Consider the following 18,837-nt stretch of genomic DNA (forward strand, 5'->3'; position numbering starts at 1 on the left):
ATACTGCATCAGCAAGGTCTCTCCCAGGCAGACACAGGGTAGTTATACTGCATCAGCAAGTTCTCTCCCAGGCAGACACAGGGGAGTTATACTGCATCAGCAAGGTCTCTCCCAGGCAGACACAGGGTAGTTATACTGCATCAGCAAGGTCTCTCCCAGGCAGACACAGGGTAGTTATACTGCATCAGCAAGGTCTCTCCCAGGCAGACACAGGGTAGTTATACTGCATCAGCAAGGCCTCTCCCAGGCAGACACAGGGTAGTTATACTGCATCAGCAAGGTCTCTCCCAGGCAGACACAGGGTAGTTATACTGCATCAGCAAGGTCTCTCCCAGGCAGACACAGGGTAGTTATACTGCATCAGCAAGGTCTCTCCCATGCAGACACAGGGTAGTTATACTGCATCAGCAAGGTCTCTCCCAGGCAGACACAGGGTAGTTATACTGCATCAGCAAGGTCTCTCCCATGCAGACACAGGGTAGTTATACTGCATCAGCAAGGTCTCTCCCAGGCAGACACAGGGTAGTTATACTGCATCAGCAAGGTCTCTCCCAGGCAGACACAGGGTAGTTATACTGCATCAGCAAGGTCTCTCCCAGGCAGACACAGGGTAGTTATACTGCATCAGCAAGGTCTTTCCCAGGCAGACACAGGGTAGTTATACTGCATCAGCAAGGTCTCTCCCAGGCAGACACAGGGTAGTTATACTGCATCAGCAAGGTCTCTCCCAGGCAGACACAGGGTAGTTATACTGCATCAGCAAGGTCTCTCCCAGGCAGACACAGGGTAGTTATACTGCATCAGCAAGGTCTCTCCCAGGCAGACACAGGGTAGTTATACTGCATCAGCAAGGTCTCTCCCAGGCAGACACAGGGTAGTTATACTGCATCAGCAAGGTCTCTCCCAGGCAGACACAGGGTAGTTATACTGCATCAGCAAGGTCTCTCCCATGCAGACACAGGGTAGTTATACTGCATCAGCAAGGTCTCTCCCAGGCAGACACAGGGTAGTTATACTGCATCAGCAAGGTCTCTCCCAGGCAGACACAGGGTAGTTATACTGCATCAGCAAGGTCTCTCCCATGCAGACACAGGGTAGCTATACTGCATCAGCAAGTTCTCTCCCAGGCAGACACAGGGTAGTTATACTGCATCAGCAAGGTCTCTCCCAGGCAGACATGTCAAGGCAGACAGGGGTTTCCAGATGTCCAAGCTCTTTTGAAGAAACACAAAGAAACGGGCAACGTTGAGGACCGTAGACGCAGTGGTCGGCCAAGGAAACTTACTGCAGCAGATGAGACACATCATGCTTACTTCCCTTCGCAATCGGAAGACGTCCAGCAGTCCCATCAGAATTGGCAGAAAACAGCGGGACCCTGGTACACTCATCTACTGTCCGGAGAAGTCTGGTCAGAAGTGGCCTTCATGGAAGACTTGCGGCCAAAAAAACATACCTCTGACGTGGAAACAAGACCAAGCAACTCAACTATGCACGAAAACACAGGAACTGGGGTGCAGAAAAATGGCAGCAGGTGCTCTGGACTGATGAGTCAAAATCTGAAATATTTGGCTGTAGCAGAAGGCAGTTTGTTCGCCGAAGGGCTGGAGAGCAGTACACGAATGAGTGTCTGCAGGCAACAGTGAAGCATGGTGGAGGTTCAACAGTGAAGCATGGTGGAGGTTCAACAGTGAAGCATGGTGGAGGTTCCTTGCAAGTATGGGGCTGCATGTCTGCAAATGGAGTTGGGGATTTGGTCAGAATTAATGGTCTCCTGAATGCTGAGAAGTACAGGCAGATACTTATCCTTCATGCAATACCATCAGGGAGGCATCTGATTGGCCCCAAATGTATTCTGCAGCATGACAACAACCCCAAAAATACAGCGATAGTCTTTAAGTACTCTCTTCAGCGTAAAGAAGAACAAGGAGTCCTGGAAGTGATGGTATGGCCTCCACAGAGCCCTGATCTCAAACAACATCGAGTCTGTCTGGGATTACATGAAGAGAGAGAAGCACCTGAGGCTGCCTGAATCCACAGAATAACTGTGGTTAGTTCTCCAAGATGTTTGGGCCAACTTACCTGCCGAGTTCCTTCAAAAACTGTCTGCAAGTGTACCTAGAATAATTGATGCTGTTTCAAAGGCAAAGGGTGGTCATACCAAATATTGAATTGATTTAGATTTTTCTTCTGTCCACTCACTTTTCATTTTGTTCATTAATATATATAATCTATTAATTTTGAACGCATTCTATTTTTGTAAGAATTCTTACTTTACAGCCTTTTTTCACACCTGCCTAATCATTTGCACAGTACTGTGTGTATATATTTTTGTTTTGTTTTACTCTATCGTTGGAAAAGGTTAGGTAGAAAGCATTTCACTAATGTCTACACCAGTTGCATTCAGTGCAATTGACAAATATAATTTTATTGGACTTGTCCTTAGAGCAATAACACCCTTGTTTCATTCTCTCCATGGCATTGGGGTGCCTGTCAGTCATTTCAAAGGTGTTTCTATCCCTCTGAACAATAGTATCCGCCCACAGTGATTTAACTTCACTTGCCAAGGAGGATAACTGTGCCTGATTGTGCCCAGGTGTGTTGTCATGGGGACTAAAGTCCAAGCAATCAGATTTGGCAATTAAACCTGTCAATAAAGTTTAGATTATGTTGTAAGTTTGAGGATCAGATTGCCTTTTAATCACAGGGTGCACGGTGGGGGCCACCATCACCACAAAACAAATGAAACACTGACAGATGAAGCTGCATATTCTATTGGGAAATGACTGTGCACTAGAATAACATTTCAAGCACTAATTTCAAGTACCTAAATCTAAACGTTCTGGTCAACCCACTTCCATGAGCTACGGGAGTAAAAAAAAATGCATTCCAACATTGAATAAGATATTACCAGCATCAAAGTTAACAGAAAGGTTGACTGATTGGATAGTTTCCTGACTGCCACACATGCATATGCTTGACTGACTGCATGACTTGATAAACCATGACTCTGCACAATGAATGCAGTGGACCTAGTCAAGATCGATAACCATGGCCTTGACTCAAGAGGACCGATCTATCCAAAGCTCTCCACCTTTTCCACTCGAGAACCCTTTAAATCAGAGTACAGAAGGCCCTCGTACACGCCTCCAATCTTTTCTGACAGAGGTTAGGGACAGTTTCAGTACGGTCAACTCGCTGCGGTGGCAGTAGATTGTGGCCATGACACAATGGAGCATGCTGGGGGTTGAGGATGGACATGTTGTTTAATTGAGGTTCTACAGTGGGCAGGGTTGCAGGGCTGCAGTGAGCAGCTGGACAATTTCCCTGGGAGCTGTACATTTCAGACCCTGAGTTTCCAGAGGAGATCCTTGGGTCAACTGAATGGCGTGATTACTCTCAGAGAGGAGATGAGAGACGTTCAGGATCAGAAGAGGAATAAGGATTCTGTTAGCTTTAATTTAATTGATTTTCAAACTGTGTATTCTAATAGATCTAACAGTTATGTTAGATGTTTTGATCAAGGGTGGCAAGCTCCATTGGTCCTAAAGACCCAGAGCACTGATAGTTTATGCCTTTGCCTTTTAATCACAAATTGATTTGTGTATTTTATTCATAGATATTATCTCAAGTGGATGGTCGTGTGCTTTGATGATTATACAGTGCCTTGCAAAAGTATTTATCCCCCTTGGCGTTTTTCCTATTTCATTACAGTACAACCTAATTTAAATGGATTTTTATTTGGATTTCATGCAATGGATATACACAAAAAAAAACTTTTTTCACAGCCCCTAAAAAAGATCTGGTGCAACCAATTACCTTCAGAAGACACATAATTAGTTAAATAAAGTCCACCTGTGTGCAATCTAAGAGTCACATGATCTGTCACATGATCTCAGTATGTACACACCTGTTCTGAAAGCCCCCATTGTCTGCAACACCACTAAGCAAGGGGAACCACCAAGCAAGCGGCACCATGAAGACCAAGGAGCTCTCTAAACAGATCAGGGACAAAGTTGTGGAGAAGTTCAGATCATGGTTGGGTTATAAAAAAATATCAGAAACTTTGAACATCCCACAGAGCACCATTAAAACCACTATTAAAAAATGGAAAGAATATGGCACCACAACAAATCTGCCAAGAGAGGGCCGCCCACCAAAGATGTTTTTCCATTAGCAGAGACAGAATTGAAGGAATGATGGATGGCACTAAATACCGGGAAATTCTTGAGGGAAACCTGTTTCAGTCTTCCAGAGATTTGTGACTGGGATGGAGGTTCATCTTCCAGTAGGACAATGACCCTAAGCATACTGTTAAAGCAACACTCGAGTGGTTTAAGGGGAAACACGGAAATGTCCATGTCAAAGCCCAGACTTCAATCCAATTTTGAATCTGTGGTATGACTTAAAGGTTGCTGTACACCAGCGGAACCCATCCAACTTGAAGGAGCTAGAGCAGTTTTTCTTTGAAAATGGGCAAAAATCCCAGTCGCTAGATGTGCCAGGCTTATAGAGACATATACCAAGCGACTTGCAGCTGTAATTTCTGCAAAAGGTGGCTCAACAAAGTATTGACTTGGGGGGGGGGGTAATATTTATGCACGCTCGGTTTTTTGTTTCACAATAAAAATGATTTTGCATCTTCAAAGTGGGAATGTTGTGTAAATCAAATGATACAAACCCCACAAAAAATATATATTTGAATTCCAGGTTGTAAGGCAGGAAAATAGGAAAAATGCCAGGGGGTGAATACTTTCGCAAGCCACTGTATTCCCCAATAGCAACTTATGTGCTTTGAAATGGCTTGTCACATCAAAGGAAATGTTTTTTTTTTCACATTGATGGTGACTGAGCTGGAGGAAATATAGCACTTCTTTTGGGTGAGCAGTTTTCTGAAATACAGGCTTCACAGAGACATCCAGAAGTCTGAGGTTAACAGGGGCACAGCAATTTGTCCCGTGCTAAATAATCAATATCTATATTGCATATTGTATGTCAGTAGCTGTCTCCTATGGGATGGATGTGTACAGTACATTCCGAAAGTATTCAGACCCCTTGACTCTCTCCAAATTTTGTTACGTTACAGCCTTATTCTTCAATGGATTTCATCTTTAATTAAATTCCATGGATTACATTTTTTTAACTCATCAATCTACATACAATATCCCATAATGACAAAGCCAACACAGGTTTTTAGATATTTTTCCAAATTGCAAACTGAAATATCACATATTATATAATATTTCATAATATTACATAAGTATTCAGACCCTTTACCTATGACTTTGTTGAAGCACCTTTGGCAGTGATTACAGCCTTGAGTCTCCTTGGGTATGACGCTACAAGCTTGGCACACCTGTATTTGGGAAGTTTCTCCCATTATTCCCTGCAGATCTTCTCAAGCTTTGTCAGGTTGGATGGGGAGCATCGCTGCACAGATATTTTCAGGTCTCTCCAGAGATGTTCAATTGGGTCCAATTCCGGGCTCTGGCTTGGCTGCTCAAGGACATTCAGAGACTTGTCCCAAAGCCATTCCTGTGTTGTCTTGGCTGTGTGCTTAGGGTCGTTTTCCTGTTTAGGGTCATTTTCCTGAAGGGGAACCTTCACCCTAGTCTGAGGTCCTGAGTGCTCTGGAGCAGGTTTTCATCAAGCATCACTCTGTACTTTGCTCCGTTAATCTTTCCCTCGATCCTGACTAGTCTCTCAGTCCCTACCGGTGAAAAACATCCAAAAGAATGATGCTGCCACCACCCTGCTTCACCGTAGGGATGGTGCCAGGTTTCCTCCAGACGTGATGCTTGGCATTCAGGCCAAGGACTTAATTCTTGGTTTCATCAGATCAGATAATCTTGTTTCTCATGGTCTGAGAGTCCCTTAGGTGGCTTTTAGCAAACTCCAAGTGGGCTGTCATGTGCCTTTTACTGAGGAGTGGCTTTCGTCTGGCCACTCTACCATAAAGGTCTGATTGGTGGAGTGCTGCAGAGATGGTTGTTCTTCTGGAAGGTTCTCTCATCTCCACATAGTAACTCTGGAGCCTTGTCAGAGTGACCATCGGGTTCTTGGTCACCTCCCTGACCAAGGCCCTTCTCCCTCATTGCTCAATTTGGCCGGGCGGCCAGCTCTAGGAAGAGTCTTGGTGGTTCCAGAATTCTTCCATTTAAGATTTTCTTGGTACCCTTTCCCAGGTCTCGACACAATCCTGTCTCGGAGCTTCACGGACAATTACTTCGACCTCATGGCTTGGTTTTTGCTCTGACATGCACTGTCAACTGTGGGACCTTATATAGACAGGTGTGTGCCTTTCCAAATCATGTCCAATCAATTGAATTTACCACAGTTGGACTCCAATCAAGTTGTAGAAACATCTCAAGGATGATCAATGGAAGCTACATTTTCAGTCTCATATCAAAGGGTCTGAATACGCATGTATATAAGGTATTTCTGTTTTTTCTTTGTCATTATGAGGTATGGTGTTTAGATTTATGAGGAATTTTAGAATAAGGCTATAATGTAAAAAAAAAAAAAAATTATAGAAACGGGGAAGGGGTCTGAATTCACTGTATATTCAGGAAGGAAATGAACCAGGCTACAGAGAGAACCATGAAAAGCCCTGAAAAGCTTCAGATTGCTGAGTGGGTTGGATAAACCACCAAACAGACAACCTCACCATTGTGATGTTCAATTACAGTAGTAGATTAATTGTATACCTTAAATTACTACTTTCAGGGAAGAAAACATACTCTAAAATTGAGATTCCCTGTCTTTTGTTCAGGGTGTTTGACCAAGGCAGAAAGACACATAGACCCATATTCCAAAGAACCATATACAGTCCCTCAGGCCTCCCTGCCTGCTTTAGCAATATAAATATCCCCAAATACCCTCATTTCTAAATAAATAAGTGTTTTGGGGTTGAACTAAGTGTGTTTCATTTGCCTTCCTCATCCATCTATGTCTAGATGGTGCAGAGAAAATGGAAGATTGATTGAAAAGGCTGCTTCAGTCTTTATGTTGAGAGAACACAGCCTGTGCTTTTCAACATAGGAATAGAACTCGGTGCTCTGTGGATGAAAGCAGGTGTCTGTCACTGTAGTAGGTCTCTCTCTCTCTCTCTCTCTCTCTCTCTCTCTCGCTCTCTCTCTGTGTGTGTGGGGGTGGAGGGGGGCTTACTCACATCCTCTAGCCACTCGAGACATAGCATTTTCCCTGCAGAGTTCATTTGTCCTGCACCCTGGCTAAATAATCCCTATTTATTGACTTTCAGAAATGCCTATGAAAAAAACTGGTTTGAAATTCAACTATTATTGACGTGGAATGCATCACAGCACAGTGTTCCCAACCTAACTAGCAGTGCCGGCTTCTGTGTAAACTTTGAAAAGGAATAACCTTTACCCATTGAAATATACCTCACATTACCTAAATTAAGTACGCTATGCACAATGAACAGGCTAAAAGTCCAGTCTCAGGTGTCTCTATGAATGCCTCTGTATAAACCCCCACTATTCTGTATACAACCTGAGCTGAGAGTGTATGCTGTAGGATTACCACCGAAACCCTGAGCTGCAGCATTTTTCTTAATTATGCATTTCCATCTGTTTCCCTCTCTGTGCTGCGCTGCAACCAACCTGACAACAAGGTAAATAACGATGATGCTGATACATTCCGATGGGATCTGCCGCCGTTTCCGAGGATTTACATGATTCATCTTTATTACCGCAGACTAGGGCTCCAAAGATACCTGACAGGGTCGCGTCACATGGTCAGTTCATTAACGACAGACAGACCGTTCTGCTCTACATGCACGGGAGAATGGACGTTTATGCTCCTCTTCTACTTATATCATTGCCAATGCCAATCTTGATAAGCCCAGAGTGATTCCCCTAAAATAATATCCTTTAAAAAGTTCAGGGCCAACATTCACTCACAACCTCAGTGTTATGTTCCCTAAATCAGTTGCGAAGGATCAAATTCACAGGCGCAAAGCATGCATTTAAACTCACCATTTCTTTCACTAAACCATTTACAACCATGTACAATAAATGACTGTGATGTACATACAGTATTTGCAAACCGAAAAGGGGGAGAGAAAGAGTCTCTAGTATTTATATGGCAACATCTCATCACAGCAGCTTGCCTGACAGTCTCTGCTTTCATACCAACATCAAGGAGAGCATAATGGCTTGGCTAACTGTTAATATGCAAAAGCTGTGAAACAGCATGACTACAAAGTACGTACATATGTGGCAATGAACAGAGGGCTACTGACAATAACCTCAACAGAACACTACTGGAACTTTACACAAACTGTTCCACATCATCTATATTTGAAGTCTGTCAGAGCTGTATGCAGCTCCACTAGGGCATGAACAGAGCTGCCTAATAACGCTCATTAAAAATACTCATTCAGAGAAGAAAGAATGGAGAGGGAGGAAGGTCTCTTGTTATCTAGTAGCAGCTTTAACTAACAATCTTTTTGCGTTTCGGCCTACTGTTAGTAACAATGTGATGTCCTATATGTAAGCCATGGATGTCTGAGTTGTACTGAGTAGGACTGAGGACTGGATAGGATTTTTATGCCTTAAAGGGGAATGGAAACACTAGGAAGTAAATCTAAGCAAAGAGATGTATTCAATCTACTAATTCTAAACATGTGCATTTAACATAAAATCATCTCTATATTTAGTATTTTGATCGTCGACAAGATTTATTTAAGCTATGGTCAGCGCTATTTTAAATTGCCATGGTCATCACTGACGCCAGTGTGTCACTGGCAGGTATCAGCAAATTGTCTGTGGTATTGAGTTTTCTCCTGGAGAGTGACTCAAAGAGAGTGAGGTTAGGAGGAGACAATGAAGATGGCAACAACAAGTAGTAATTAAAACATGAACTGTATAGCGCCAGGCTGTATGAATTCGATCCCAAACAAATCCCTTGGTAAACTATCATCGGCTGACCAAAGACCCACAACTTTTGAAGAAGTGGCTCCATATCCTTAAGAGGAAGGACGTGCTGGCAGAGCCAGCAGGATCTGCGGACAGGAAAGGAGTCACAGGCCAAAGTTGAATCACTCTGCTTGCACCTCCATTTGAAATGTCGAGGGTTATGGTGTAGGGGCATACCATTTACATTACATTTAAGTCATTTAGCATACCGACCGACCATCATCAACATCGCTGACTCTTTGGAGTCGAGCAAAAGCGACTGAACGGAGGAGGCGATGCAACACATCAATCAGATCTTTATGGGGACTGAGAGACTTTATGGTAAAAGACAAGTTTGAAGTGGTGTGATGGTAGGAAATTACAATTACAGTAGAAGTGGTAGAGGGTCCATATTCCACCAAAAGGTTTGGGGACAGTCAACATAGTAAATAAAAAAATGACTGGAGTTGACCAACTAAGAACAAACAAACAGCACTGTCACCCCTATCTACTTGACCCCTCCTGCATAAAACATGAAGGTCCAAAACATGTCTGATGAGAAGAAACAAAATGTCTTGTTTACTTTCAGACGAGTTAGGCAAGTGTTGAATGCTGCCTGTGTAAGTGTTGAATGCTGCCTGTGTAAGTGTTGAATGCTGCCTGTGTAAGTGTTGACCTGCTGCCTGTGTAAGTGTTGAATGCTGCCTGTGTAAGTGTTGAATGCTGCCTGTGTAAGTGTTGAATGCTGCCTGTGTAAGTGTTGAATGCTGCCTGTGTAAGTGTTGACCTGCTGCCTGTGTAAGTGTTGACCTGCTGCCTGTGTAAGTGTTGACCTGCTGCCTGTGTAAGTGTTGACCTGTGTAAGTGTTGACCTGCTGCCTGTGTAAGTGTTGACCTGCTGCCTGTGTAAGTGTTGACCTGCTGCCTGTGGAAGTGTTGACCTGCTGCCTGTGTAAGTGTTGACCTGCTGCCTGTGTAAGTGTTGACCTGCTGCCTGTATAAGTGTTGACCTGCTGCCTGTGGAAGTGTTGACCTGCTGCCTGTGTAAGTGTTGACCTGCTGCCTGAGCACACGGCCAGCTCTGATATCCTCCAGGTCTGGTCTGGCCTGATCCTGGTTTGCCCATCTAGATGAAAAGCCATCCAGACAGGAGTTGGCAGTGTGAACCAGACGTGGAGAAGAGGAAGAGAGCTGTGCAAGGGCCTAATGGTTCCAGAGAGGTCCTCAGCTCTGCATGCTCACCACACGCCAGCCCCAATTAGCCAGGTGTACACAGTGTGCCAATCCATGAGAGGAGAGGGAGAGGAGAGGGAGAGGAGAGGGAGAGGAGAGGGAGAGGAGAGGGAGAGGGAGAGGGAGTGGAGAGGGAGAGGGAGAGGAGAGGAGAGGGAGAGGGAGAGGAGAGGGAGAGGGAGAGGGAGAGGGAGAGGGAGAGGGAGAGGGAGAGGGAGGGGAGAGGGAGAGGGAGAGGGAGAGGGAGAGGAGAGGGAGAGGGAGAGGGAGGGAGGGAGAGGGAGAGGGAGGGAGGGAGGGAGAGGGAGGAGGGAGAGGGAGGGAGAGGAGAGGGAGAGGAGAGGGAGAGGGAGGGAGGAGAGGGAGAGGGAGAGGGAGAGGAGAGGGAGAGGGAGGGGGAGGGAGAGGGAGAGGGAGAGGGAGAGGGAGAGGGAGAGGGAGAGGGAGAGAGGGAGGGAGAGGGAGAGGGAGAGGGAGAGGGAGAGGGAGAGGGAGAGGGAGAGGGAGAGGGAGAGGGAGAGGGAGAGGAGAGGGAGAGGGAGAGGAGAGGGAGAGGAGAGGGAGCGGAGAGGGAGAGGAGAGGGAGAGGAGAGGGAGAGGAGAGGGAGAGGAGAGGGAGAGGAGAGGGAGAGGAGAGGGAGCGAATGGGATGGTACTGATTCCCTGCACTAATGTTTGCTCTCCTCCTCAGTGGTCAGATCGATAGAGCCACGGGTCTGAGATAGGGAGGCTGAAACTGACCGAGCTTCATGGTGAGGACGGATAAGGTAGCGAGGGAGGAGGGAATAGCACAGCAGCTGAGGAGTGTGTGAAAAAAATAAACAACAAACTTAATCTTAATAAGAACATTTAAAAAATAAAATAGTCCAGCTCCGGAAACTTATCTAGTGGATTTCAATTCAAGCATGATGTTTTGTCTCTTACTGACTGTGTGTCACATGATGTTTTGTCTCTTACTGACTGTGTGTCACATGATGTTATGTCTCTTACTGACTGTGTGTCACATGATGTTATGTCTCTTACTGACTGTGTGTCACATGATGTTATGTCTCTTACTGACTGTGTGTCACATGATGTTATGTCTCTTACTGACTGTGTGTCACATGATGTTTTGTCTCTTACTGACTGTGTGTCACATGATGTTATGTCTCTTACTGACTGTGTGTCACATGATGTTATGTCTCTTACTGACTGTGTGTCACATGATGTTATGTCTCTTACTGACTGTGTGTCACATGATGTTATGTCTCTTACTGACTGTGTGTCACATGATGTTATGTCTCTTACTGACTGTGTGCGTCAGGTCATTTGCCCAAGCAACACAATGCAAATGGGAGGCAGGATTTATTTACATTATGGAGACAGCCTGGAGAGTAATGCATGAGGACATGGGCCAGAGTGCAGACTCGATTGGCCATTGATTTGTAATAACTGTCCCCAAGCCTCTCAGCAGCCAGCTAGCCGGGAAAGAAACCAAAGACTGCTATGTGATATCACCAGTCATTCACACATCAATAGTGTTAATGTTCTATAGCTCTGCTTTCAGACCAGACTCACGGTCTGAAAGCAGAGCTTTTGTTCAAGTAGAACAAAATAAAGATCTGGAGAAACACAGGGTGGTACTGTGCACTATGTAACAGAGAGGCAGGACAACAAAGGGAGAGTTTTGCTACTTTTTTGTGATGGTACAAGCCATGTCGAAATCCACCAGAGCAGAAATGATGATTGAAGATGACAGGGGGCTGCATTCACGGTAATGGAGCGTAAATGGATAGAGTTTAGAATTACTCAGATGTATAACTCGCAGGCTTTTGTCACAAACGGGACATAATGTTCTATTCAAAGATGGGGATATAGTAAACCAGGCGAACACAGCCTTCAGAAAACCTGCTTTGACTGACAGCAGCTGGGGTATATATCATGCAGATAGGAAAAGCCAGAGGAGAAGAGAAAGAGTGTGTGGTTCCACCGTCCTCTCACTACCTCACCACACCGCCTGGGACGTGTCAAAAGATCAGACTGAGTCCTCTTCCTTCCCCGGGAGACGGGAACCAACGGCTGCTTTACAATAACACTCATTTCCAATTGAGTGTGTCAAAAGGGAAACTCCCCACAATTTGGAGGGTATTCATGGTCTGAATAGCCTCTGATGGCACAGGGAGGAGCTCGCTGGGACAGGTTACTCACCCGTAATAGAAAAGTATGTGTTGAACATTTTCAATTCTCCCAATTTATATCATTTTCATCAGATCTCGAGAGCATCTATGGTGTTAAATTAAAAGAGATGTTCCCTCTTTCCAGCTTTTTCTTTCCTACGCCATGAGGCAATGCTGATTCCGTCGGATCATTGACACCCAGAGCAAATAGCTTTTTATCTGAGGCAGGGAAAAGGAGAGAGGAACGAGGAGGGAGAGGGGGGGGACAGAGAAAGAGCGAGAGAGAGGAAGGAAGCTGGGTGGAAGTTTATCGCTTATCTCAGGGGCTCCATAATGGTGAGTTTTTCTGAGAATATCAGTGGAATGGCTGAGAAGGGGATTCTGCAGCACTTGCGGCCAGAGATCACATTGTGAGTTCACACTGATTTTTAATAGCCAGTAATTAGGGGGGTGGGGGGGGGGTTAAAAAAGCTGAGCAGAACTCGATTATGATTTATTTTTGCATGCGTGTGTGACAGATAAAGTGTTTGCGTGCATACACACACACAGACAGATAAAGTGTTTGTGTGTATAGACACACACAGACAGATAAAGTGTTTGCGTGCATACACACAGAGAGACAGATAAAGTGTTTGCGTGCATACACACACACACAGACAAATAAAGTGTTTGTGTGCATACACACAAACATACAGATAAAGTGTTTGTGTGCATACACACACACACACAGACAGATAAGTGTTTGTGTGCATACACACACAGACAGACAGATAAATTGTTTGTGTGCATACACACACACACAGACAGATAAAGTGTTTGTGTGCATACACACACACAGACAGATAAAGTGTTTGCGTGCATACACACACACAGACAGATAAAGTGTTTGTGTGCATACACACACACAGACAGATAAAGTGTTTGTGTGCATACACACAAACATTCAGATAAAGTGTTTGTGTGCATACACACACACAGACAGATAAAGTGTTTGTGTGCATACACACACAGACAGACAGATAAAGTGTTTGTGTGCATACACACACACACAGACAGATAAAGTGTTTGTGTGCATACACACACACAGACAGATAAAGTGTTTGCGTGCATACACACACACAGACAGATAAAGTGTTTGCGTGCAAACACACACACAGACAGATAAAGTGTTTGCGTGTATACACACACACAGACAGATAAAGTGTTTGCATGCATACACACACAGACAGATAAAGTGTTTGCGTGCATACACACACACAGACAGATAAAGTGTTTGTGTGCATACACACACACAGACAGATAAAGTGTTTGCATGCATACACACACAGACAGATAAAGTGTTTGCGTGCATACACACACACAGACAGATAAAGTGTTTGCGTGCAAACACACACACAGACAGATAAAGTGTTTGCGTGCATACACACACACAGACAGATAAAGTGGTTGCGTGCATACACACACACAGACAGATAAAGTGTTTGTGTGCATGCACATACACAGACAGATAAAGTGTTTGCGTGTTATAGGGAGAAAAACAACCGCTACGATTAGAAGAGATTACTGACTGTGACATATTCAGGTCAAGCTCAGAGTTCCAACATGGAAAGCTAAACTAAAACATCAAAGACCGATTGATGTAGCTTGTTCTGATATTCCAATACTGAGTGATTGACAATGACTTCAAATCTGAAACATGTATAATCTCTAACACTGATTTTCTTTCTTTTACACACACATACACACAAGCTTGTTCTCAAACCTACCCTTCATCCCACTTCTGGGTGGCTGGGGTGATTTATCATTGCAAAATTAAAAGCTGTGCTCTGAGCTCACACAGAACAGGGAATACAGGCGGGAGCTTTTGTTCAATTCACTACATTACATGGATACTTCCTATGTTCAGATCTAATCGATTCAACAAGTTAAAACAGGAGGATTAATTTCTATGTACATGCATGTGTGTTTCCATGTGTGTGTGTGTACTCCAAGGGTGTGCATCCTTGTGTGTGTGCATGTGTTTGATGTTGTTCTAGCTCTTGCCAGTCTTTCCTGCACCAGCCGTTTGGCAATGCAGGGAGTTGCCATAAGAACCCCAGCCCTTCAGTCCCCCAGACCCCCAGACCCCCATCCCTCCAGCCCTTCAGACCACCAGACCCCCAGCCCTCCAGACCCACAGCCCTCCAGCCTTGCAGACCACCAGCCCTCCAGACCCACAGCCCTCCAGCCTTGCAGACCACCAGCCCTCCAGACCCACAGCCCTCCAGCCTTGCAGACCACCAGCCCTCCAGACCCACAGCCCTCCAGCCCTCTAGAACCCTAGCCCTTCAGCCCTCCAACCCTCCAGACCCCAGCCCTGCAGACCCCCAGCACTCCAGACATCCAGTCCCCTAGACCCCCAGCCCTCCAGACCCCCAGCCCTCCAGCCCTCAGTCTTCCAAACCCCCAGCCCTCCAGCCCTCCAGTCTTCCAAACCCCCAGCCCTCCAGAGCCCCAGCCCTACAGCCCTCCACTTCCAAACGCCCAGCCCTCCAGACCTCCAGCCCTCCATCCCTCCAGTTCAGTGCCAGGCAAGTGTTCTTTAAATCAGGGCATCAATCTGGAGAAAATAAACACAGAGAGTGACCCCAAAACTCAGACTTTATCAAATCTCCCCTTTTCAGTCCACTGTCCCCCCACTCATATGTCATGGTGGTGCCAGAAAGTTGTGGGAGGTGTCCGAGCACAGGAAGCCGTCTCACACGGACATTATAAGGGGCAGAGAGGAATAGGAGGTTCCTGGGAGAGGGAACTGATTCTCTCCTGTCCCCATTATTATTACAGTCCACCCCAGGACCATTACCAAGAGGGGATGCTCAAAAGCGTCAGCATCAGTGGCCTCATGCGCCCCCTAACGGCCAATACAGACACAACACTCTGCAGTGCCAATGATAGCTCTGAGATTGTATTGTTATTCTCATTATTATCAGAGAGGAGCAGTAGGGGGGTATGCATTCTCGCTGTGAGCAGACACAAACGTCCACCTCCCTTATGAGTCTCACAAACACAACATAAAACCAGTAGAAACACACAATGTACTTTGAAACAGCATGTTTAGAGCCCATGACACACAACTACGCAGGCTTATGCATCCCGCCCTCAATTAATGCAGCCTATGAGATAAATTATATCTATGGACAGATTGTATACACACACAGTGTACAAAACATTAGGACCACCTTCCTAATATTAAGTTGCAACCCCTTTTGCCCTCAGAACAGCCTCAATTCGTTGGAGCATGTCGTAAGCATTACACATTGATGTTGGCCCATGTTGGCTGAGTGTCCTTTGGGTGGTGGACCCTTCTTGACCCTTCTTGATACACACGGGAAACTGTTGAGCGTGAAAAACCCAACAGTGTTGCAGTTCTTGACAAACACAAACCAGTGCGTCTGGCACCTACTACCATACCCCCGTTCAAAGGCACTTAAATTTTTTGTCTTGCCCATTTACCCTCTGAATGGCACACATACACAATCCATGTCTCAATTGTCTCAAGGCGTACAAATACTTATTTAACCTGTCTCCTCCCCTTCATCTACACTGATTGAAGTGGATTTAACTGGTGACATCAATAAGGGATCATAGCTTTCACCTGGATTTACCTGGTCAGTCTATGTCATGGAAAGTGCAGGTGTTCTTAGTGTTTGTACACTCACTGATATTGACACAACAACAAAAAAAGATGGAGGATTACTGACCAACCTAAAGTCAACTTATATTTAACTATACTCACCCAAGTGAACCTATACTCACCCATTCCTCATCAATTGTCACCCATTTTTACACAGCACAATGCTATCAATTTAATATAGGCTCGTGCTTTTAGCTCACTGAGCCTCTCGCTCAGTGCTCAATCTGGACTGATGGAGCCTCACATTAGCTAGAGTGCTTTTACAGGTGCTTCTGCTCTGCAGTAAAGTGCAGCTTCAGAGGTTCAGTAGAAGGTGACTGATAAGGACAGGGAGGCCCATGGACCTCTGAGATCATAAGGTCAGGCTGATGACCTGGGATCAAAGCAGAATATGATGCAACATTCTCTCTGGAGCCAGGTTTTCCCAGCCGCAGGCATGAAGAAGCCGTAATAGCTATTAGTTTTATGGAATATCGAATACCTATTAGTAAAACACTGTGTAAATTGGTGTTATAATAGGTTGATGTAGTACTTTATCAGGTAAATACTGTATGTGCGTAATTCTTCCAAAGTCTGACATCTCATCCCACAATGTAGATAACCTCACATTTTTTTCCTTTGCTAATTTCCTGTTCTATTCTATCAAACATCTCCTCAAAAGTCAATTCAATTGAATAACCCATTTTTTAAATATTATACAGTATTTATTTTCAATGAGGATTTTACAATTCTTTAATTTGAATTTCAATAATTTCTGATATGACATGAACGGAAATGTAATAGTTTCCAGCCCTGCACAGGGACACTAAAATATTGGAACATAACAGAATAAAACAAACTCAGCAGATTGGACAGAAAAGTCTGATGGGTCCGTTATGATCGACGTTGTGTGAAAGGCATGTTTATGAGAGACTCGTGTGAAGTACATCATGGGTGCAAGTCTAGACCAAACCTTTTAATAAATATTTATGTGGGTAGAATGATCAGATGCAGGCCGAGAAAATATTGTCTGGTTGTCTTCATAGGTTTATTTATTCCTCTTTAAACTATCCCAACCCCCCCCCCCCCCCCCCACCCGTACACTGCGCAGCTCGAGGATTCTCAATAAGATAAGATAGTACTTTAATAAATGAATGTCGTCAAATCAAAAGCATGAATAGCGCAGCCAGCTGTAAAACCAATGCAAATCAGTGCATGCCATTCCAATGTTCTTAGAACTAATACATCTTCTTTCATGATTAGATCTCCTTTAAACAATTTTTTTTTTAAATATGAGATAGAAGTTGACACATGAATCATTAATTATTCAAAATGATTGGCGCACTGTGAAGCAAGAATTCATTATATTTTCCATCCATGTAGGTTATAATAAATACCGATTAAAATACACTTCAAAAGGATGATATTTGAGACTAATTAAGAGACGTTTACCACATTGTATTAGTCTAAGTTTGTTTAACAGTTATTACAATACTTACAATTATTTAAAGTTTGGATTTGGAACTTGCTAAATTACAATCACTAGTCAAAGTATAACTTTTTTAAAGGAAATAAATGTATTTAACTAACCTTATAGCCGATTGCAATTAGTATGGCTTGTTGTGAATTCTGAATTGCAGACAATAAATAGGCTACTGTATCGCCTCGCACTATAAAATATCATAATATTATAGAAAGTAATAGGCTACAACATCTGCCTTTAATAGAACGATATGTATACCTTATATCCTCTCCTCCACATTCATTATTTGAGAATAATTGCCATAACGGTGGAGGGGACAATTTAAACCTCATTAAAGGAAGAACACGATTGATAGCCGACTGACCTACCACAAACACATCTCCATCTGTAGTTTCCCAGATAACCTACCAACAAAAAGGCTCACACATAATTGGATACAGTGGCACTATAACACCGGCGGGTCGGGAACAGAATTACATTGCAATACACATGTGCATAAGCGACCAAATAGCCTTCCGTTATATTATTGAGAATCTTACCTTTAGCGCCTATGTCAGTCATCATTGCAAAGAGAACCATCAGAACGACTATGTAATCTCGTGCCGCACTCATGCTTGCTTTCAGTATTGGTCCTCTGCTAATAGAAAGGAATGTCCTTGGGATCAACACTTTTCCTTAAAATGAAATAGAGACTGCTCGTACAGCAAAAGCCACTTGCTGTGAGACCTCAGGATCACACACTGCGCAGCACTGGCGCTCCACTGAGAGCTATGTTCTCATGTCGTTATCAGCTGATAGACAGAGACTGTTCAATTTCAACGTTCGCTAAATCGATAGATAGATAGATCGTTGAGTATGCCGTTCTCTTTCTTCAAGTCAGCGTACCACCGTCGTTTCAGCACTGCGGACAGCTCCTAGCGACAGCAACTGGAACAACTGAATTCAGAACCATGGAAAGTTTGTACCGTTACCATACATAATGTAATACTGCCCTCAATTCAATTACCTCCATATGACAATGGCTGTGTTTAGTTCATTACCTTTGATTGCAGTATCAATTGACAAATCGACTACACCCGTTTTCAATCGATTACAAACTCACAATTACTGTGAACGCTAACAGTCTTGTTAACAGGCACAATGTAGCACTAGCATTACAATGAAAACATCATGTTGCTCCTATTTGTAGAACTGTAAATACGTTTTTTATGTTAGTCATGAAAACGTTTTAGTATTTCGAGCTTCTCATTGGTATGAGGCACTCTGGCAATAGATAAATCTGAGAGAGAGAGAGAGAGAGAGAGAGAGAGAGAGAGAGAGAGAGAGAGAGAGAGAGAGAGAGAGAGAGAGAGAGAGAGAGAGAGAGACAGACTAGACAGATTAGACAGATGGGTTTAT

At 44.2% G+C, this 18,837-nt stretch overlaps 1 protein-coding gene across 1 annotated transcript in view; it reads right to left on the bottom strand.

The window, feature by feature from the left end:
• LOC135553426 (seizure protein 6 homolog) overlaps positions 1-18,324 on the bottom strand; it is a 156,623-nt gene extending 138,299 nt beyond the window's left edge. The window contains exon 1 of the mRNA XM_064985548.1: positions 17,979-18,324. Coding sequence (XP_064841620.1) covers positions 17,979-18,051 — 73 coding nt within the window. The 5' untranslated portion in view covers positions 18,052-18,324. The remainder of the gene's footprint in view (positions 1-17,978) is intronic.
• Between the last annotated feature and the right edge of the window lie 513 nt (positions 18,325-18,837).

Source organism: Oncorhynchus masou, chromosome 13 (assembly GCF_036934945.1).
Source record: "Oncorhynchus masou masou isolate Uvic2021 chromosome 13, UVic_Omas_1.1, whole genome shotgun sequence".
Lineage (NCBI taxonomy): Eukaryota > Metazoa > Chordata > Actinopteri > Salmoniformes > Salmonidae > Oncorhynchus > Oncorhynchus masou.